Consider the following 16626-nt stretch of genomic DNA (forward strand, 5'->3'; position numbering starts at 1 on the left):
CAAACTGCAACAAAAAATAGCTGGGCACTGTGGTGGGCACCTGTAGTCCCAGCTACTCGGGAGGCCAAGGCAAGAGAATCACCTAAGCCCAAGAGCTGGAGGTTGCTGTGAGCTGTGATACCACAGCACTGTACCGAGGGCCACAAAGTGAGACTCTGTCTCTAAAAAAAAAAATTTATTTTTTATTATCTTGATTTTCTAATCATTGTTTTGGGGATTCTGGGATGTATCTGTGTAGGAACTTTCCTATTACAAGAAAAGAACGAGTTGAAATCCCAGGATTCCTATGTGTTTCACAGAGAAAAAGCAGCTGCACGATGCAAAAGTCCTAGTGCCCAACCTGCCTTCAACCTCTCCATCTTCCCAAAGAAGCTGGAATTAGGATGCGACTGGCTTGCCTGAGCTGAGGAAAAACACCTGGGAAATGGATACTGCATGTGAAAGAGATTCCAGCCACAAAGCAGATGAAGAGGCTAAGCCTGCCTCACCTGGCCAATCGGATGTTGTCATTGTCATCTTTTCCCCACTCCCAGCCCTTTCCAGGGTCCACAGAAAAGTGCAAGGGCAGCAGCTTATGTTCTGAATCTGTAAGTGGGATCACAGCTGGGGAGGAAAAAAAAATATGCCATTAAGGAGTCTCCCTCAGGGGAAGGCAGCTGAACACAGAACTACTTTCCTAAAACCATACTATAAGCCTCTAATTATAGTCACCTTTCATTTCTTTTCTATGACTTGCCCCTGACATTAAAACCAATTGGCTAGTTTTTCCCTACCTCCCAGCATACAAGTTAGATCACAAACCTCCATGACTCCCCCACCAACTAATGTTTGTGATGCTATTGACAATTAATGTGTATTCAGGGAATTCAAAGTCATTATTATGACAAATGCCACAAAGAGTCTCTTAGAAGGGCATATAACCTAAGTCCTTTACTCCAGAACAAGGATTGGAGGCCCTTTTTTTTTTTTTACCCCAAACATTTTTGTTTTGCTTAATGAAAGCCCTGGTATATCTTAGATTTTTAGTAAAACAGTATCAACATACATGATCTGGGTTTGCATATCACTTAATTCTTTCCTCTTACATTAGCTCTCATTTCCATGTTTTCAAGTGAAAATAATGCAGACCAAAGATACTTCATTCAGCACCTTGTTCTTTGGCATTCTCCTTCTGCTCCATGGACACAAGTGCAGAGAAGTGGGCCTGATCGTAGGCGAGCACCAGAGGGGAGCGGTGACACTGGTTCACTGGGACCTCCAAGGGCAGATAGATTCCCCCAAAGGGAATAGGGGCAAATGCTGCAGGAAGCCACAAAGATTATCAATAAGGCTATGTTCTTGCCTAGCAGACATCCTCCAACTTAACTCTGCCAACAGACTCCTCCTTTCACTCTATCTTGTTTAATAATTCTTTCCTGAGAAGCCTTATCCCCCGCGCACTTTTCTCTGAATCTTGCAAATTTTGCATTGTTCTCATTTACATTTTGTCAATATATTCCCTTTCCTGCCCTCCTCCCAATGCTTAGTCCAAGGCTCTGTGAAACGGGGGTGCTCAGGGCGTAGTAAGTACTGACTGGCTGACTCACCTTCCCCTCCAGAGTCTCTCAGCATGGTGTCTGCCACAACAACTATGGGCCTCCTAAGCACATGAGCAAGGACAAAGACATGGAACTCTTCTAGGCTCTCATACACAGGCTCTTCTGAACTTTCCATCCTAGAATGGCAGGAGGGAAGACAATGAAAGGATACAGTGGAAAGAGAGGGGAAAAAAACAAGACACTCCTGAAGACCAGTTCTGCAGAAAGAAAAAAGAGGAAATGTTCTTTCCTGGTTTTCCAATATTAAGGCTGCCACTGATACAGCTGATTACTTTATGCTTCCATGGCTGTTTTTATGTCAGTTTCATAGATTAGGAAAAGAGATTCAAAGACCTGGAGGTTAAAAGTGATGTTAGGTACTGGAGCTAATCCCCATCTCTTAATATTCATCCTACTCAACAATCTCTCCCAATTCTCTTTATCCAGTAGCTCAAAACACAACCACATAGCTTAATTCTGCTTATTCGATACATAACCACCCATACATCACACTTATTCTTACCAAAAACTCCAAAATTTCTCTTCTTGTTCCCTTAAAGAACAGCTTCACCTTCCAACCATAAACCTCATCAGAAATGGTGAAATATTTACTGTGTTTTATCTCTCATCTCCAATTAATCCCCTGCCTTAGCCAATTCCACCTCCCACATGCTTTGTCTATCTCCTCTGGCCTATCTTCAGTCCACCACCTGGTTCACATGCAAGGCCCTCCTTCCTGATTACTATGTCTGCCTCTTCTCTCACTTCTCTCACAACTTCTTTGTCCACTCTGGGGTCAATGTGTGCAAATACAGTGTGACAAATTTGCTCCTACTACTCATATACTAAAAATTTAATGCCTTCTCAACCTCTAAAGTAGTGATTTTCAACCCATGTGCCATGAAAAATTTTAAAGATCATTAATTAAATTATTTTTAAAAGACGTTCAAAGCAAAGTATTTTCTTTTTTTTACTCTCTCTTTTGATCAACATAATTTAAGTGTGCCATGGAAGTTTATAAGTTCAAATGTACCTCGATATAAAAAAGGTTGTAAAATCCTGCTCTAAGTAATGTTATTCAACACTGGGTATTTGTCGTAAACGTGGATTTCTGGGCCTTACCTCAGTCCAATTCAACTGGACTTTCTTGGGATGAAGGTATAGAAATCTGTTTGTTGTTGTTGTAGTACTTTTGTTTTTAAAGAAACAGGGTATCACTCTGTCAGCCAGGCTGGAGTGTAGTAGTGAGAACATAGCTCACTGCAACCTTGAGCTCCAACCAGTTCTCCCACTTCAACCCCCTGAGTAGCTGGGACTACAGCCTGTGCTGCCACACACAGCTAATTTTTTCTTCTTCTTCTTCTTTTTTTTTTTTCAGAGACAGAGTCACACTTTGTTGCCCTTGGTAGAGTGCCATGGCATCACAGCTCACAGCAACCTCCAGCTCTTGGGCTTAGACGATTCTCTTGCCTCAGCCTCCCTAGTAGCTGGGACTACGGATGCCTGCCATAATGCCCAGCTATTTTTTTGTTGTAGTTTGGCTGGGGCCAGGTTTGAACCTGCCACCCTTGGTATATGGGGCCAGTGCCCCCCTCATTGAGCCACAGGCACCACCCACTAATTTTTTCATTTTTTGTAGAGACAAGGTCTTGCTATATTTCCCAGGCTCATCTTGATCTCTTGGCCTCAAGCAATCCTCATACCTCATCCTCCCAAGGTGCTGGGATTATAGGCACATCCAGGTCTGGCAAAAATCTGTATTTTAAACAATTTTCTCAGATTGTTCTTAGGCATAACAAAGTTTGGATAGATTATAATTTTTAACTTTCTACAGGATATCCATAAAGTTTGAAGCAAATCTTGTACATCATATAATTTCATCCATATATATTTCAGTTTCTATCTCTAAAAAATAAAGCATTCCTTTTAAAACAATCCACAATACCATTAATTTCACACTTAAAAAATTTAATAATAATGAAACACATAGACGTGACTTTCCCCAACCGTTTTATAATGTCCACACATTCCAGATGGTTGATCAGTCTCTTAGGTGTCTTTAAACCTGTAAGATAAGCTCGGTGCCCGCAGTTCATTGGTTAGGGTACCAGCCATATACACAGGGGTTGGCGGGTTCAAACCCGGCTCAGGATTGCTAAACAATGACAACTATAACAACAACAACAACAAATAGCCAGGCGTTGTGGTGGACACCTGTAGTCCCAGCTACTTGGGAGGCTGAGGCAAGAGAATCGCTTAAGCCCAAGAGCCTGAGGTTGCTGTGAGCTGTGACGCCATAGCCCTCTACTGAGGGCGACATAGTGAGACTCTGTCTCAAAAAACAAACAAACAAACAAACAAAAACCCTGTAAGATACTGGGTCATTTGTTCTACATTTTCCCAAAGTCTGGATGGGATACAATTTTAATTCCTTAGCATGGCACACAAAAATATGGGCTGCCCAGGCTCATCTCTTATTTTGTGCCACATATTCTATGTTTCAGTAATACCACCTGTAGTTCCTAGAATATACCATGCTATTTTACACCACTGTGCCCTTGTCACGGCTCCTCTCTTACTTTCTAACATCCTTTTAGCCCAGAGTTCCCTGGACACTGGACTGTAGGAAACCAGTGAGAATTCCATGAAGATATTTCCTCCTTTCCCACTTAGCCATACTTACCCACCACAGTTGGTTCCATTGGTACCTAGATGCATTCGGGGTTCACTTGAAGCAAGTTTGATCAGTTCATTCCATTCCTTCTGCCATTCTTCCTCTGTGTACACCAGCCCTGACTGTGTGAGAGACAAGCAGGGGACATCAAGCAATTAGAGATTAGATTCTGGGGCAATACCCATTCCAACCTACTCACTGTTATCCCACTCTATGCTTTTAGCACTTGGTTATAATTGAACCACAAAGTCAAATCTTTCTTTTACAGTCAAGATCTGTAAAAGAACAGTCTATGATCTTTTCTCATACTTTATTTTCCATCCCTTTTTGACCCATTGCAGCTGGCTTCTGCTTCTGCCCACCACCCTATCATCCATTCCTCACATACCACTTCACCTGACTCTCGCAAAAGACAGTGATCTTCTAATTGCCCAATTCAGTGGGCTGTCTCTGGTTCTCATCTTTCTTTGCCTTCATGTGGCTTGTTTTCCTCAGTAAGCTTTCTTCTCCTTTATCTTCCTTAATGCTACTTTCTCCTATTTCTCTGAAATCTGTCTACCCCCAAAATACTGGTGTGGGGTCAATGATTTTAGCCCTGGTTCTCTCTGAGATCTCTTCTAATGCCCTAATCCAGTGGTTCTCAACCTTCCTAATGCCACGACCCTTTAATACAGTTCCTGTGGGTCGCAACCTACAGGTTAAGAACCACTGCCCTAATCTCATCCACTACTACTATACGTTCATGACTCTAGAATGTTCCTCTCCAGCCCAGACTTTGTCTTACTTTCTACATACACATATCTAGCTGCCTACTAAAGACAGCCATCTGCCCATGGCTATCTCAAACTCTAAATAGTCAAAACAGAACTCCTGTTTCTTCCCAAACCCTCTCTTCTTTCTATATTCGTACTTAGCAAACAGTACCAACTAGCACCCAAATGCCCTAGCTAGAAACCAAAGAGAAGACCCACTCCTCCCACACCTGCATCCCTCACTCAGCAATTAGTATTTAATAAATGAACTACTACAGTGCATCACTAACTGGTTTCACTACCTCCAACCTTGTATTCTTCTATTTTCTACAATGCTTCTGAAAAATGTTTTCTCATATTAAAATCTGATGATGTTTGCTTCCTGCTGCAAATTCTTTTAAAAATCTTCATTGCTTATTAGATATAATTTAAATTCCTTATTTGTTATAAAGCCTACTTCTCTAGTCTGATATCTCACTGAACTCGCTGTAGTTCCTGAAATGTACCATGCTGTTTTGTAACTCTGAGCTTTTGTCTAAGTTGTTCCTTCTGCCTGAAGCAGCCTGCCCTCTATCCACCTGGGTGAACAATTTCTTAACTTACAGGACAGAACTCAGATAACCCTCCTCTGCATGGTATCTCCTGGTAGATAAGCTACTCCTTCCTTTGTGCCCTCTCTCCCCACCTGCCATGCAGACTTCTATCATAGAAGTCATATATGTTACATTTTGTTGCATTTTTTTTACATGTCCATTTTCTACTATTACTCTTTTTCTTGTTTTATGCAATTTGCCTAGTGCCTATTACATAATCAGTAATCAATAAACACATGCTAATAAAACTATAATGTTTATCAAAGGAGAGTGTGCAGTGGTACAAGCAATTTTAAAATATACCAGCTTTAGGATGTATATGATGATTTAGAAGACAAGTTTACCTTATTAATTGTATTTGGCTGACATTAGTATTAAAATGAGTTCACAATGGAAACACGAAGAGCACTGGGAACAAATTTAATAGGAATTAAATAACTATTATGAGCACATTTTTCTTCAATTATAAGAAAATTACAAACCTATGTCCCATTTGTAAAATTCTATCACAAATAGTATTTCAATTAAGGATAAAGAGACCATGCACAGATTATGTATGGGGTGCTCAAGTCAATGTGACATACACACCCAGGAGGATCTGTCTACCCTTCCTCGCTCCTATTTCCGCTTCCTATTGTAATACACACAGCCACTAGGTGGTGCACTCTTCTAGCCTTAACATTTAATAAAATGTTCTTACTGAGCTTTAACACCGATTTCATCATAAAACAAGAGGTCCAAGAAATCAAAACTTACTCTGGTGTTTGGCCCTGGGAAGCTATCATTCCCAAGATAGGGTATAATGAATTCTCTCAGATAAGTCAATTATGTAGGCCACATTTTCTTTCTTTTTTTTTTTTTTAGGACAGAGTCTCACTAGTGGCCCTGGGTAGAGTGCCGTGGAGTCACAGTTCACAGCAACCTCAAACTCTTGGGCTTCAACGATTCTCTTGCCTCAGCCTCCCAAGTAGCTGGGACTACAGGTGCTCACCACAACATCCAGCTATTTTGGGGGTTGCAGTTGTCATTGCTGTTTGGCAGGCCTGGGCTGGATTCGAACCCGTCAGCTCCAGTGTATGTGGCTGGCGCTGTAGCCGCTGAGCCTGTAGGCCACATTTTCAGTGTGGAACTCATATGTGCTGAGCAAAAGGAGTAAAAGATTGCTCCTTCACTAGCTACTATTCTCTATTCATATATTTTCACTGGGGAGTTTGAGAGGAAAGGGGTCACTGATCAAGGATAGAACTTGGGTATTTCTGGGTCTCCTGGCTAAATAATATAATCTAACCCCATCTTTAAGATAATAACTACAAAAGCTTCTATAACTAGAATTGGACACAACTATTCTCTGTTACTATCATTTCTTTTTCTTTCTCTCTCTCCTTTTTTGTTTTTGAGACAGCGTTTCACTATGTTACCCAGACTGTTTGAACTCCTCCTGGCTTAAAGCAATCCTCCTGCCTCAGCAGCCTAAGTAGCTGGGCTTACAAGGCATGACTGATTGCTAACATTTCTACTTAACAGTTGGTATGCTCTGGTTTGGCCTTTTCTTGCCTCTGCAGTGGTCCATAAGGTTCGGGTATAATCTGAACTCAACAACAAAGAAAGCAAAGCTGACTACCAATTTACTTTGGGCCCTGAATTCTACGCTGGGTCTAGCCCATGCAAAAAAAAAAGCTTTCCACAAGATCCAGCCCAACTTTTGGTGGTAATAAAGCATGTAATTTATGTGGCTTTGCCCCTGTGACTTTATTCCCTTAAGAATCTTCTGAGGCAGGTTGGCTGATGAAGGATAGGACTTTGCTCTTGATACCATCCTACTTTTAACAACCGGATTCTTTGTTTTTTGAGACAGAAACATATTCTACTTACCTATTTTTAACTTTCAGGACATAAAATTCAACATAACTAAAACAAATAAATCTTTTACTTCTATATTGTTTGTTGCCAATCATGATGGAGTAATATAATGGGAGGAAAAAGAAGATGGAAGAAAAAGGAAAGCTTTGAAGAAATATTCCCATGTTCAGTGCTAGAAACATTCAGCTATAAACGTGGCAAAAACCAGATATACAAGAAGAGCAGGAGACACAAACATAGAAGACATAGAGAGAACCAGAGGAAAAGGAAATAGGAGGCCCACTAATTGTATGTAAAGCTATAATATCATTCTTGAAGGGAAATGATAAACTTTTTCTGTAAAGAGCCAGACTAAATATTTTAAGCTTTGTAGGCTATACATTATGACCCTGCAGTGGTACAGGAACGCCGCTAACATATATAAACATACACAAAATGGGCAGGGCTCTGTTTTTTTTTTTTTTGTAGACAGTCTCACTTTACCACCCTCGGTAGAGTGCCATGATGTCACAGGACTCACAGCAACCTCCAGCTCTTGGGCTTTCGCAATTCTCTCGCCTCAGCCTCCTGAGCAGCTGGGACTACAGGCGCCCGCCACAACGCCCGGCTATTTTTTGGCTGCAGTTCAGCCGGGGCTGGGTTTGAACCCACCACTCTTGGTATATGGAGCCAGCGCCCTACTCACTGAGCCACAGGCGCCACCCTTTTTTTTTTTTTTTGAGACAGAGTCTCACTCAGTTTTTCTTAGTAGAGTGCTGTGACATCATAGCTCACAGAAACCTCAAACTCTTGGGCTCAAGTGATCCTCTTGTCTCAGCCTCCCAAATAGTTAAGACTACAGGTGCCCACAACACCCAGCTAGTTTTTTAGAGATGAGATCGCATTCTTGCTCAGGCTGGTCTCAAACTCCTGAGCCCAAGCAATCCACCCATCTCAGCTTCCTAGAGTGCTGTGTGCTCTAACAAAACTTTTTTTTTCCTTAAAAAACAGTTGATGGGTGCCACCCATAGCTCAGTGGATGGAGCACCGACCATATACACTGAGGATGGTGCGTTGGATCCTGGCCCGGGGCAGCTGAGGCAGCAAAGAAAATTGCAACAACAACAAAAAAAATGGCCGGGTGTTATGGCGGGCGCCTGTGGTCCCGGCTGCTTGGGAGGCTAAGGCAAGAAAATCACTTAAGCCCAGGAGTTTGAGGTTGCTGTGAGCTGTGACGCCATAGTACTCTCCCCAGGGCGACAGCTTGAGACTCTGTCTCAAAAAAAAAAGAAAAACAGTCAAGTTTGCCTAATCCATGCAATTTAACTGGCCATTCAAACTCAATTTTAAAACTTTAAACAAAATAAAACACCATATGAAAAATAAATGGTATATACATCCATTTCTATAAGGGTTGAAAATATATGTCCTTAAAAATTGGTCTAGGCTTGGCACCCATAGCTTAGTGGTTAGGGCACTGGCCACATGCACAGGGATGGTGGGTTCAAACTTGGCCAGGGCCTGCTAAACAACAATGACAACAATAACAAAAAAATAGCCAGGTGTTTGTGGCAGGTGCCTGTAGTCCCAGCTACTTGGGAGGCTGAGGCAAGAGAATCACTTAAGCCCAAGAGTTTAAGGTTGCTGTGATCTGCGACGCCGCAGCACTCTACCAAGGGTGACACAGTGAGATCCTGTCTCAAAAAAATAAAAAAATTAATTGTTCTAGCCTCATTACAAGCAAAAAAACAAAATATAAAAATCCTGGCTTGGCGCTTATAGCTCAGTTGCTAGGGCACCAGCCACATACATCAGGGCTGGCGGGTTTGAACCCACCAGGGTCTGCCAAACAACAATGACAACTACAGCAACAACAACAAAATAGCCAGACAATATGGCAAGTGCCTGTAGCTCCAGCTACTTGGAGGCTAAGGCAAGAGAATTGCTTAAAGCCCAAGAATTTGAGGTTGCTGTGAGCTGTGATGTCACAGTACCCTACTAAGAGCAACATAATGAGACTCTAACTCAAAAAATAAAAATCCTGTGGAACTGTCATATTTCATTTTGCAAAAGACTGCCACTTAAGGTTCCTGAGCACCTCCGAGGTAAAAATCACAATGTTTGATACTTCCTATGTAGGTGTGGACTTCCCCACACCATGTCTCACAACTATAAAGTCATTCATCCTATGATGTTATCTGCATTTTCTATAATTTTCAGGATTAAGAATGGAGTTAACCTAAATACCCAGAAGATACTTCCTAGTGGCAGGCACCGGGTGACTTCATGAAACAAGGTGGTCCCACCCAAGCTCCCCACCTCTTTATTCTGCTGTGTTTGCTGCCATCGCCAGCGCCTTTTCAACGCCTCCTTCTCCACTCCCTTCTCCATCAGTGCATACAAAGCTTTCCGTAGCATCAAGTCCCGATCATGGAACCCCCACATCCCTGTGGTAAGAAAGCATGACTGTAAGACACCTCACCTTGACTCAGTTCCATTTACTAATTATGATGCACAGACCCAGGCATGAAGGATATCAGGATGAAGCCCAGCTTTAAAGAAACCTGTGATTTAGGGAAGAAGTATATAATCAAGAAAGAAAAGATGCTCCTACTTTGCAGGTTCAAAGACATCGATAACTTGAAAGTGGGGGATACACCACATCCTACAAACTCCTGATAGGAAGCTCTTACTTTTCTTTAGTCTAACAAACTAAAATACGGAGTAATAATAGGTAAAACTGGCCTGGCATGCAGCAATCAACATCAAAGCTTGAGGGATGGCTGAGAAATGGGGAATTTTTTAAAAGCTAAGGGCAAATAATACATTGACTTATAAATAGACTTAGTAATTTAAAGTAAATAAGTATCACAAAGGCCTGCTGAAAACGTATCTTTTCTATAAACATATTATTCTAGAAGAATAAATATTAAGTAGAATTTTACAGACACACCTCCGCCCACACACACGGAGCTATGTATCTCTTGCTTACTGTTGCTCATTACACTTATGGGCCAACTCTCAGAGTGAGGCCAAGCTAATCCCTGTGCTCTATTCTCATCTGTAAACAAGACTGAAAACTCAGGATAACTACTTGGGATGCTGAGGCAAGAGAATCTCGTAAGCCCAAGAGTTGGAAGCTGCTGTGAGCTGTGAAGCCAAAGCACTCTATACAGGGTGACAGCTTGAGACTCTGTCTCAAAAAAAACAAAGAAAGAAAGAAAACTCAGCATAAAGCTTGCTCACATCGCCTCCTGTGCCAACACACACACACACACACATGACCATCACATCTACCTAAAATCAAACTGTTTGGATCAAGCCATTTACATGAGATTTGACTCAACTTCTTCCTTTTTACAGTGGAACGGAGGACTGTTTTCAAGACTCACCAAGAGAGGCTGCATGCAGGAGGCAGTTTCCATCTCCAGTAGTTGCCAAAGGAAGCAGTCTCTGACAGGTGGGATCCACACTCACCCACCAGTTCAAACGCCCTGCAGAAACATGACAGTGTAGAAAAAGGAGAGGCACAAATTATCCAAGAGGCCTTTTCTGCTTCCCTATTTCCCTCTTTCTTTCTTTTATTTTTGAGACAGAGTCTCACTATGTCACCCTCAGTAGAATGCTGTGGCATCACAGCTCACAACAACCTCAAACTCTTGGGCTCAGGCGATTCTCTCGCCTCCGCCTCCCAAGTAGCTTAGGACTACAGGTGCTCGCCACAACACCCAGCTATTTTTTTGTTGTAGTTGTTATTATTGTTTAGTAGGCCTGGGCCAGATTCGAACCCGCCAGCCTTGGTGTATGTGGCTGGTGCCATAACCACTATGCTACGGGCACCAAGCCATGTTTCCCTATTTCTTTTTTTTTTTTTTTGTAGAGACAGAGTGTCACTTTATGGCCCTCGGTAGAGTGCCGTGGCCTCACACAGCTCACAGCAACCTCCAACTCCTGGGCTTCAGCGATTCTCTTGCCTCAGCCTCCCAAGTAGCTGGGACTACAGGCGCCCACCACAACGCCCAGCTATTTTTTGGTTGCAGTTTGGCCGGGGCCGGGTTTGAACCCGCCACCCTTGGTATATGGGGCCAGCGCCCTACCGACTGAGCCACAGGCGCCGCCCATGTTTCCCTATTTCTAAAACAGACTCCAAGTTACTCCTACAGGCCAGCTCTCAGAGTGATAGAGCTAACTTCCCCTAGGAAGCCAGCCCGATATAAAACCATCACTCTCTTACTGTTCACGTCTTTTTTCACTTACAGTCAGTCAGAATCTAGTGAGCATGACTGGTAAGATCAGTGAGTCTTAAATGGGGACAATTTAGTCCCAGGGGAACATTCAGCAGTGTCTGAAGATAAATTTGCATGTCATAACTGGTAGAGAATGCTATTGGTCTCAAGGGGGCAGAGGCCAGGGACGCTGCTAAAAGTAATATAAGGCACCAGGCAGCTTATACAACAAAGAATTGCCTGGCCCAAAATGTTAATAGTGCCATAGTTGAGAAACCCTGGGTTATATGATGAGGACAAGGTTATAAGTTGAAAATGTGCTGGCTACTTGGTCTGGCTCTGATTCCTACTCACTAATGGGTCAAGAGACCAGTATTTTGTACTATAGCAAAAGCGCTCAGCATAAATCCATCATCAAAGACAAAAACAACTCAAAGAATGTATTTAAAGTACCCTGTGAATACTATCTGCATATATGAGCACATGTCATCATGTGTGTGGTGTGATTTTAAAGACAAACAATAAGACAACATACATAAAACATCCAAGAAAATGAGTCTCAATCCTGTGTAGTTATCCCATAATTGCCAACCCATTATTTACATGAGGAAAATATTTTATGAACGATGATTAAATGTTTTCTTGAATTAATGAAAAGTCTACAGAAAGAAAAACTGGCTTATAACCTCACCAGCTCAGATAAGTTGTTAGCTTTAAAAATATATATATAAATGTATGTATATGGTTAGGCTAGAAGTTTACAAAATGAAAAATAGAAGCTTTCTTTCCAGCCCCACCTCCTCCCTCCACCTTCCTCCCAGGGAGCATATGAATACCTTACTAGCCTTCCCACAACTCCCAGTTGCCTTACCCTATCATACTAACTTATTTTAACAATAATTTAAGACAATTATAAAGGTAAATAAATTGGGGTAAAAAGGTTCATATACATTTTTTTATGTTTTTATTTTTAAAATTTAATTGATTTCTTTTCTTTTTTGGTGGGGGTAAAACAGAGTCCCACTCTGTCATCCTGGCTAGAGTATAGTGGCATCATCATAGCTCACTGCAACCTCAAACTTCAGGGGTCAAGCAATCTTCCTGCCTCAACCTCCCAAGTAGCTGGGACTACAGATGTGTGTCACCATACCTGGCTAATTTTTCTATTTTTTGTAGACATAGAGTCTAGCTCTTGCTCAGGCTAGTCTTGAACTCTTGATCTCAAGTGATCCTCCTGCCTTGCCTCCCATATTACAGGAGTGAGCCACCATGTCTGGCCAGGTTCATATAAATAAATGTAACTTTCAGATTTCACTACTACACATCATCTACAGCCCTGGTCCTTTCTGTTCACAGAGGTGTTCCTGAGCCAATTTTAATTTGTTGGGGTTTTTTTTTATGTACTGATTTTTAGGTATTGATTCTTAGGCTTTTCACATGTATATCTGGTTTCTCTTCCATGAAACAGGAAATTTCCAAAAGTGAAGTGTCTGATCTGTACCCTTTCTATAAATTCAAAAAGCACCCCAGTCAGTACATGTTCATCTGACTGACTCCTGGCTTTGACAGTAATCAGATCACACACTCAGACTGGAAGTTACCAATAAGGCCCAGCCCTTCCAGTGGGTGCCTACAGGTGGAGCATAAAGGGAAGAGCATAGAGGAGGAAATACTCACTGACCTGCCTGTTCCAAGGCAACCAGCATGGACTGCTCAATGAGGTCTCTCTCTATGAAGTTACGAAAATCTTCATTGTACACAGTGAGATCTGGAAGCTGGAAGGCACAGATGGGCATTTCCAGGGGGTGCTCATTGCTCCCCCCACCCCCACCATTGGAGGAGACATGGGACCGGGCCAGGGAAACAATGCTGGAGCTGGCGTGGGAGATGCCCCTAGACAGGCGTTTTTCTGCAATGAAAAATGGAGTCACCTTAGAACAAACTCAGCCCACTCAGAGAACTCTCCACTGATGGGTGATTCTTATCTCTTGACAGAGTTTACGTTCAGGGAAAAATGGAGTCTAACTGGCTACTGAATTTCATGACCCCCCCCCCTTTTTTTCTTTTCTTCCTTTAGCGATTCTCTTGCCCTTAGCCTCCCAAGTAGCTGAGAATACAGGCACCCACCAAAATGCCTGACTTTTCTTGGTAGAGACGAGGGTCCCACTCTGGCTCAGGATGGTCTCAAACCTCTGAGCTCAGGCAATCCACCTGCCTCGGCCTCCCACAGCGCTAGGACTACAGGGATGAGCCACCGCGTCCAGCCTCATGACCCCTTTTGTCAAGCCAATACAATTGGAAAAAGTGCAGAAAACGGTAATTTTTGTAGGTACTCACATTAGCACAAAATACAAATTCCTCTTTCTACCTCTGTTTGGAATTTGCCAGACCTTCTTCCTCTAACTCAGTGGTTCTTAATCTCCCTAACACTGCAGCCCTTTAATACAGTTCCTGTGGGTCATGACCCACAGGTTGAGAACTTCTGCTCTAACTGGTGTCTTCTTCCACTTCCACCTCCCAACTAGGGACCCCTTTATTTAGCAACTTGGTCATTGTTTGGTGGGAGGAAAAAAGGAATCAGAGAAATGGGGTTTCACTAGACTAGATTTAGTCAAATAATCTCTCTAGTAATTCTCAGGATTTTAGAAAATAATAGATTTCCATTATAGAAAAGAAAATTAATGACAAATCTTACACAATCGAGAACTTTCTTCCTACAGTAATAACATTTATTTAAATTATTTACTATGACTTTTTTTTTTTTTTTTGGCCGGGGCCGGGTTTGAACCCACCACTTCCGGCATATGGGGCCAGCGCCCTACTCCTTGAGCCACAGGCACCACCCTGACTTTTTTTTTTTTGAGACAGAGTCTCATTTTGTCGCCCTTGGTAGAGTGCCATGGCCTCATAACTCACAGCAAACTCGAACTGTTGGGCTCAAGCAATCCTCTTGCCTCAGCCTCCCAAGTAGCTGGGACTACAAGCACCCACCACTATACTGGCTATTTTTAGATATGGGGGTCTCGTTCTTGCTCAGGCTGGTCTCAAACTCCTAAACTCAGTCAATCCACCTGACTCAGCTTCCCCAAGTGCTGGTATTACAGGAGTGAGCCACTGTGCCTGGTCCTACAACTTTTCTTAAGATCCATATTTATCAGAAATTTACAGAAACAGTTAATTCTTAACATGCAACTGAGGAAAACAGTAATGCAGATAGTGCCATAGCAAATATTCCACTGTGATGATAATTTGCTCAGTGTAGTATTATAAATTCATTTGCACAGCCCCAGGTATGTTAATGATTTACAGATTATCAGAAGGGAACAAGGTTTCAAAAGCATGTTGGGTAGCCATTCTCAAATAGTTGGCAGAGATTATACAGAAAACAATCAATAATTATCTAAAGTTACTTTATAATGATGTTATTTTTTAATTTTTTAAGTTTAAAAAATATCATATACCCACAGTAAAAAAATCAAAGTATTATCAAAAGGCATAAAATGGTTTACAAATAAATCTTTCTCTCATTCAAAAGTCCTGATCCCTTTCCCAGAGGTAACCTGTTGTATGCTGCTAAAAATATGTACGCAGGCCAGGCGCAGTGGCTCATGCCGGTAATTCCAAGCACTCTGGGAGGCTGAGGGGGATGGATTGCTACAGCTCAGGAGTTCAAGACCAGCCCAAGTCAGAGCAAGACCTAAAAAAAGTAGCCAGGCATTGTGGTGGGCGCCTGTTGTCCCAGCTACTCAGGAGGCCTAGGAGAAAGAATCACTTAAGCCCAAGAGTTTGAGGTTGCTGTGAGACAACAAAGTGAGACTCTGTCTCAGAAAAAAAAAGTATATATGCATATAGAAGCACATATAGCTTTTAAAAACATCTCTTAAAACATAAAACAAGAGCATATACACACATTGCACTAATTCTTACTAATGACTGCGGAGGATTCCACAATATGCATGATTAAAGTTTATTTAACCACGCCTTTCATAATGAACGTTAAAAGTTTTCAAGTTTTAGTTACTATAAAATAATGCTACAGTGAATATCATTGTACACTGCATATGTGTATGTATTTATGTATTTACTTAAAGGACATATATATAATTCACATAAACATATATATATACAGATACAAATTCCTAGATATGAAATTGCTGAATCAAACAGTATAGTGCATTTTAATTTTGATAGATACTGGCAAATATTAATAAATTACCCTCCAAAGAGGTAGATGGTAGTGAAGGATCATCTACCTTTATGTGAACCTTATCTCAATAAATTGATTGTTATCCTCCTTTCTCTATTTCTTTCACAGCATCTGAAGACGACTTTTTATACAGGATAACACTCAAGATGTTAGAGACAGTAAGGGGCTCCAGTGCCTGGACAAACTGAAGCTAACTCAATCTGGGTTTGGCTTGGGGATAAGGGTAAGGAATGGAACCATTTCCAAAGGATCGCTAGCACTTTCTGACTCTATTTACCAGTCCCCTCCCCTCCTACTCCATGAAACATGCCCCCAGTTCCTCCAGTACCTTGAATGATGTCATCCTGCCGTTGCAGGACAGGTCGGGGAGGGCAAGTCGAGTCTTTATCAGAAAAACCTTTCTCAGAGGTCCTGGAGCCACCACTCCCTTCACTGAAAGGTGGTGGTAGGTTCCCAGCATGAACTTGACGTAGCTGTTCAAAATCACTAAGGGCAGCACTCACATCCCAATTCTTTCCTATAAGGAGACAAGGAGAAAAGTGAATCGTGCACTCAGCATACAGGCAAATTGAAAAAGACACGAAAGATCACATCCAATCATAACTAGCAAGTATGCACACTCATTCATTCTTTTTTTTTTTTTGTAGAGACAGAGTCTCACTGTACTGCCCTCGGGTAGAGTGCCGTGGCGTCACACGGCTCACAGCAACCTCTAACTCTTGGGCTTATGCAATTCTCTTGCCTCAGCCTCCCGAGCA

The 16626-nt window shown here is 42.0% G+C and overlaps 1 protein-coding gene across 2 annotated transcripts in view; it reads right to left on the reverse strand.

Moving 5' to 3' along the window:
- OTUD7B (OTU deubiquitinase 7B) overlaps window positions 1-16626 on the reverse strand; it is a 67129-nt gene that overhangs the window by 7446 nt on the left and 43057 nt on the right. For both annotated transcript variants that reach the window (XM_053590704.1, XM_053590705.1), the window contains exons 3-10: window positions 16197-16385; window positions 13343-13570; window positions 10828-10929; window positions 9755-9882; window positions 4261-4373; window positions 1587-1714; window positions 1150-1299; window positions 489-603 (exon numbers count right to left, since the gene is read on the reverse strand). In XM_053590704.1, the coding sequence (XP_053446679.1) occupies window positions 489-603; window positions 1150-1299; window positions 1587-1714; window positions 4261-4373; window positions 9755-9882; window positions 10828-10929; window positions 13343-13570; window positions 16197-16385 (1153 nt within the window). The remainder of the gene's footprint in view (window positions 1-488; window positions 604-1149; window positions 1300-1586; window positions 1715-4260; window positions 4374-9754; window positions 9883-10827; window positions 10930-13342; window positions 13571-16196; window positions 16386-16626) is intronic.

Source organism: Nycticebus coucang, chromosome 5 (genome assembly GCF_027406575.1).
Source record: "Nycticebus coucang isolate mNycCou1 chromosome 5, mNycCou1.pri, whole genome shotgun sequence".
In the NCBI taxonomy this organism is placed as follows: domain Eukaryota; kingdom Metazoa; phylum Chordata; class Mammalia; order Primates; family Lorisidae; genus Nycticebus; species Nycticebus coucang.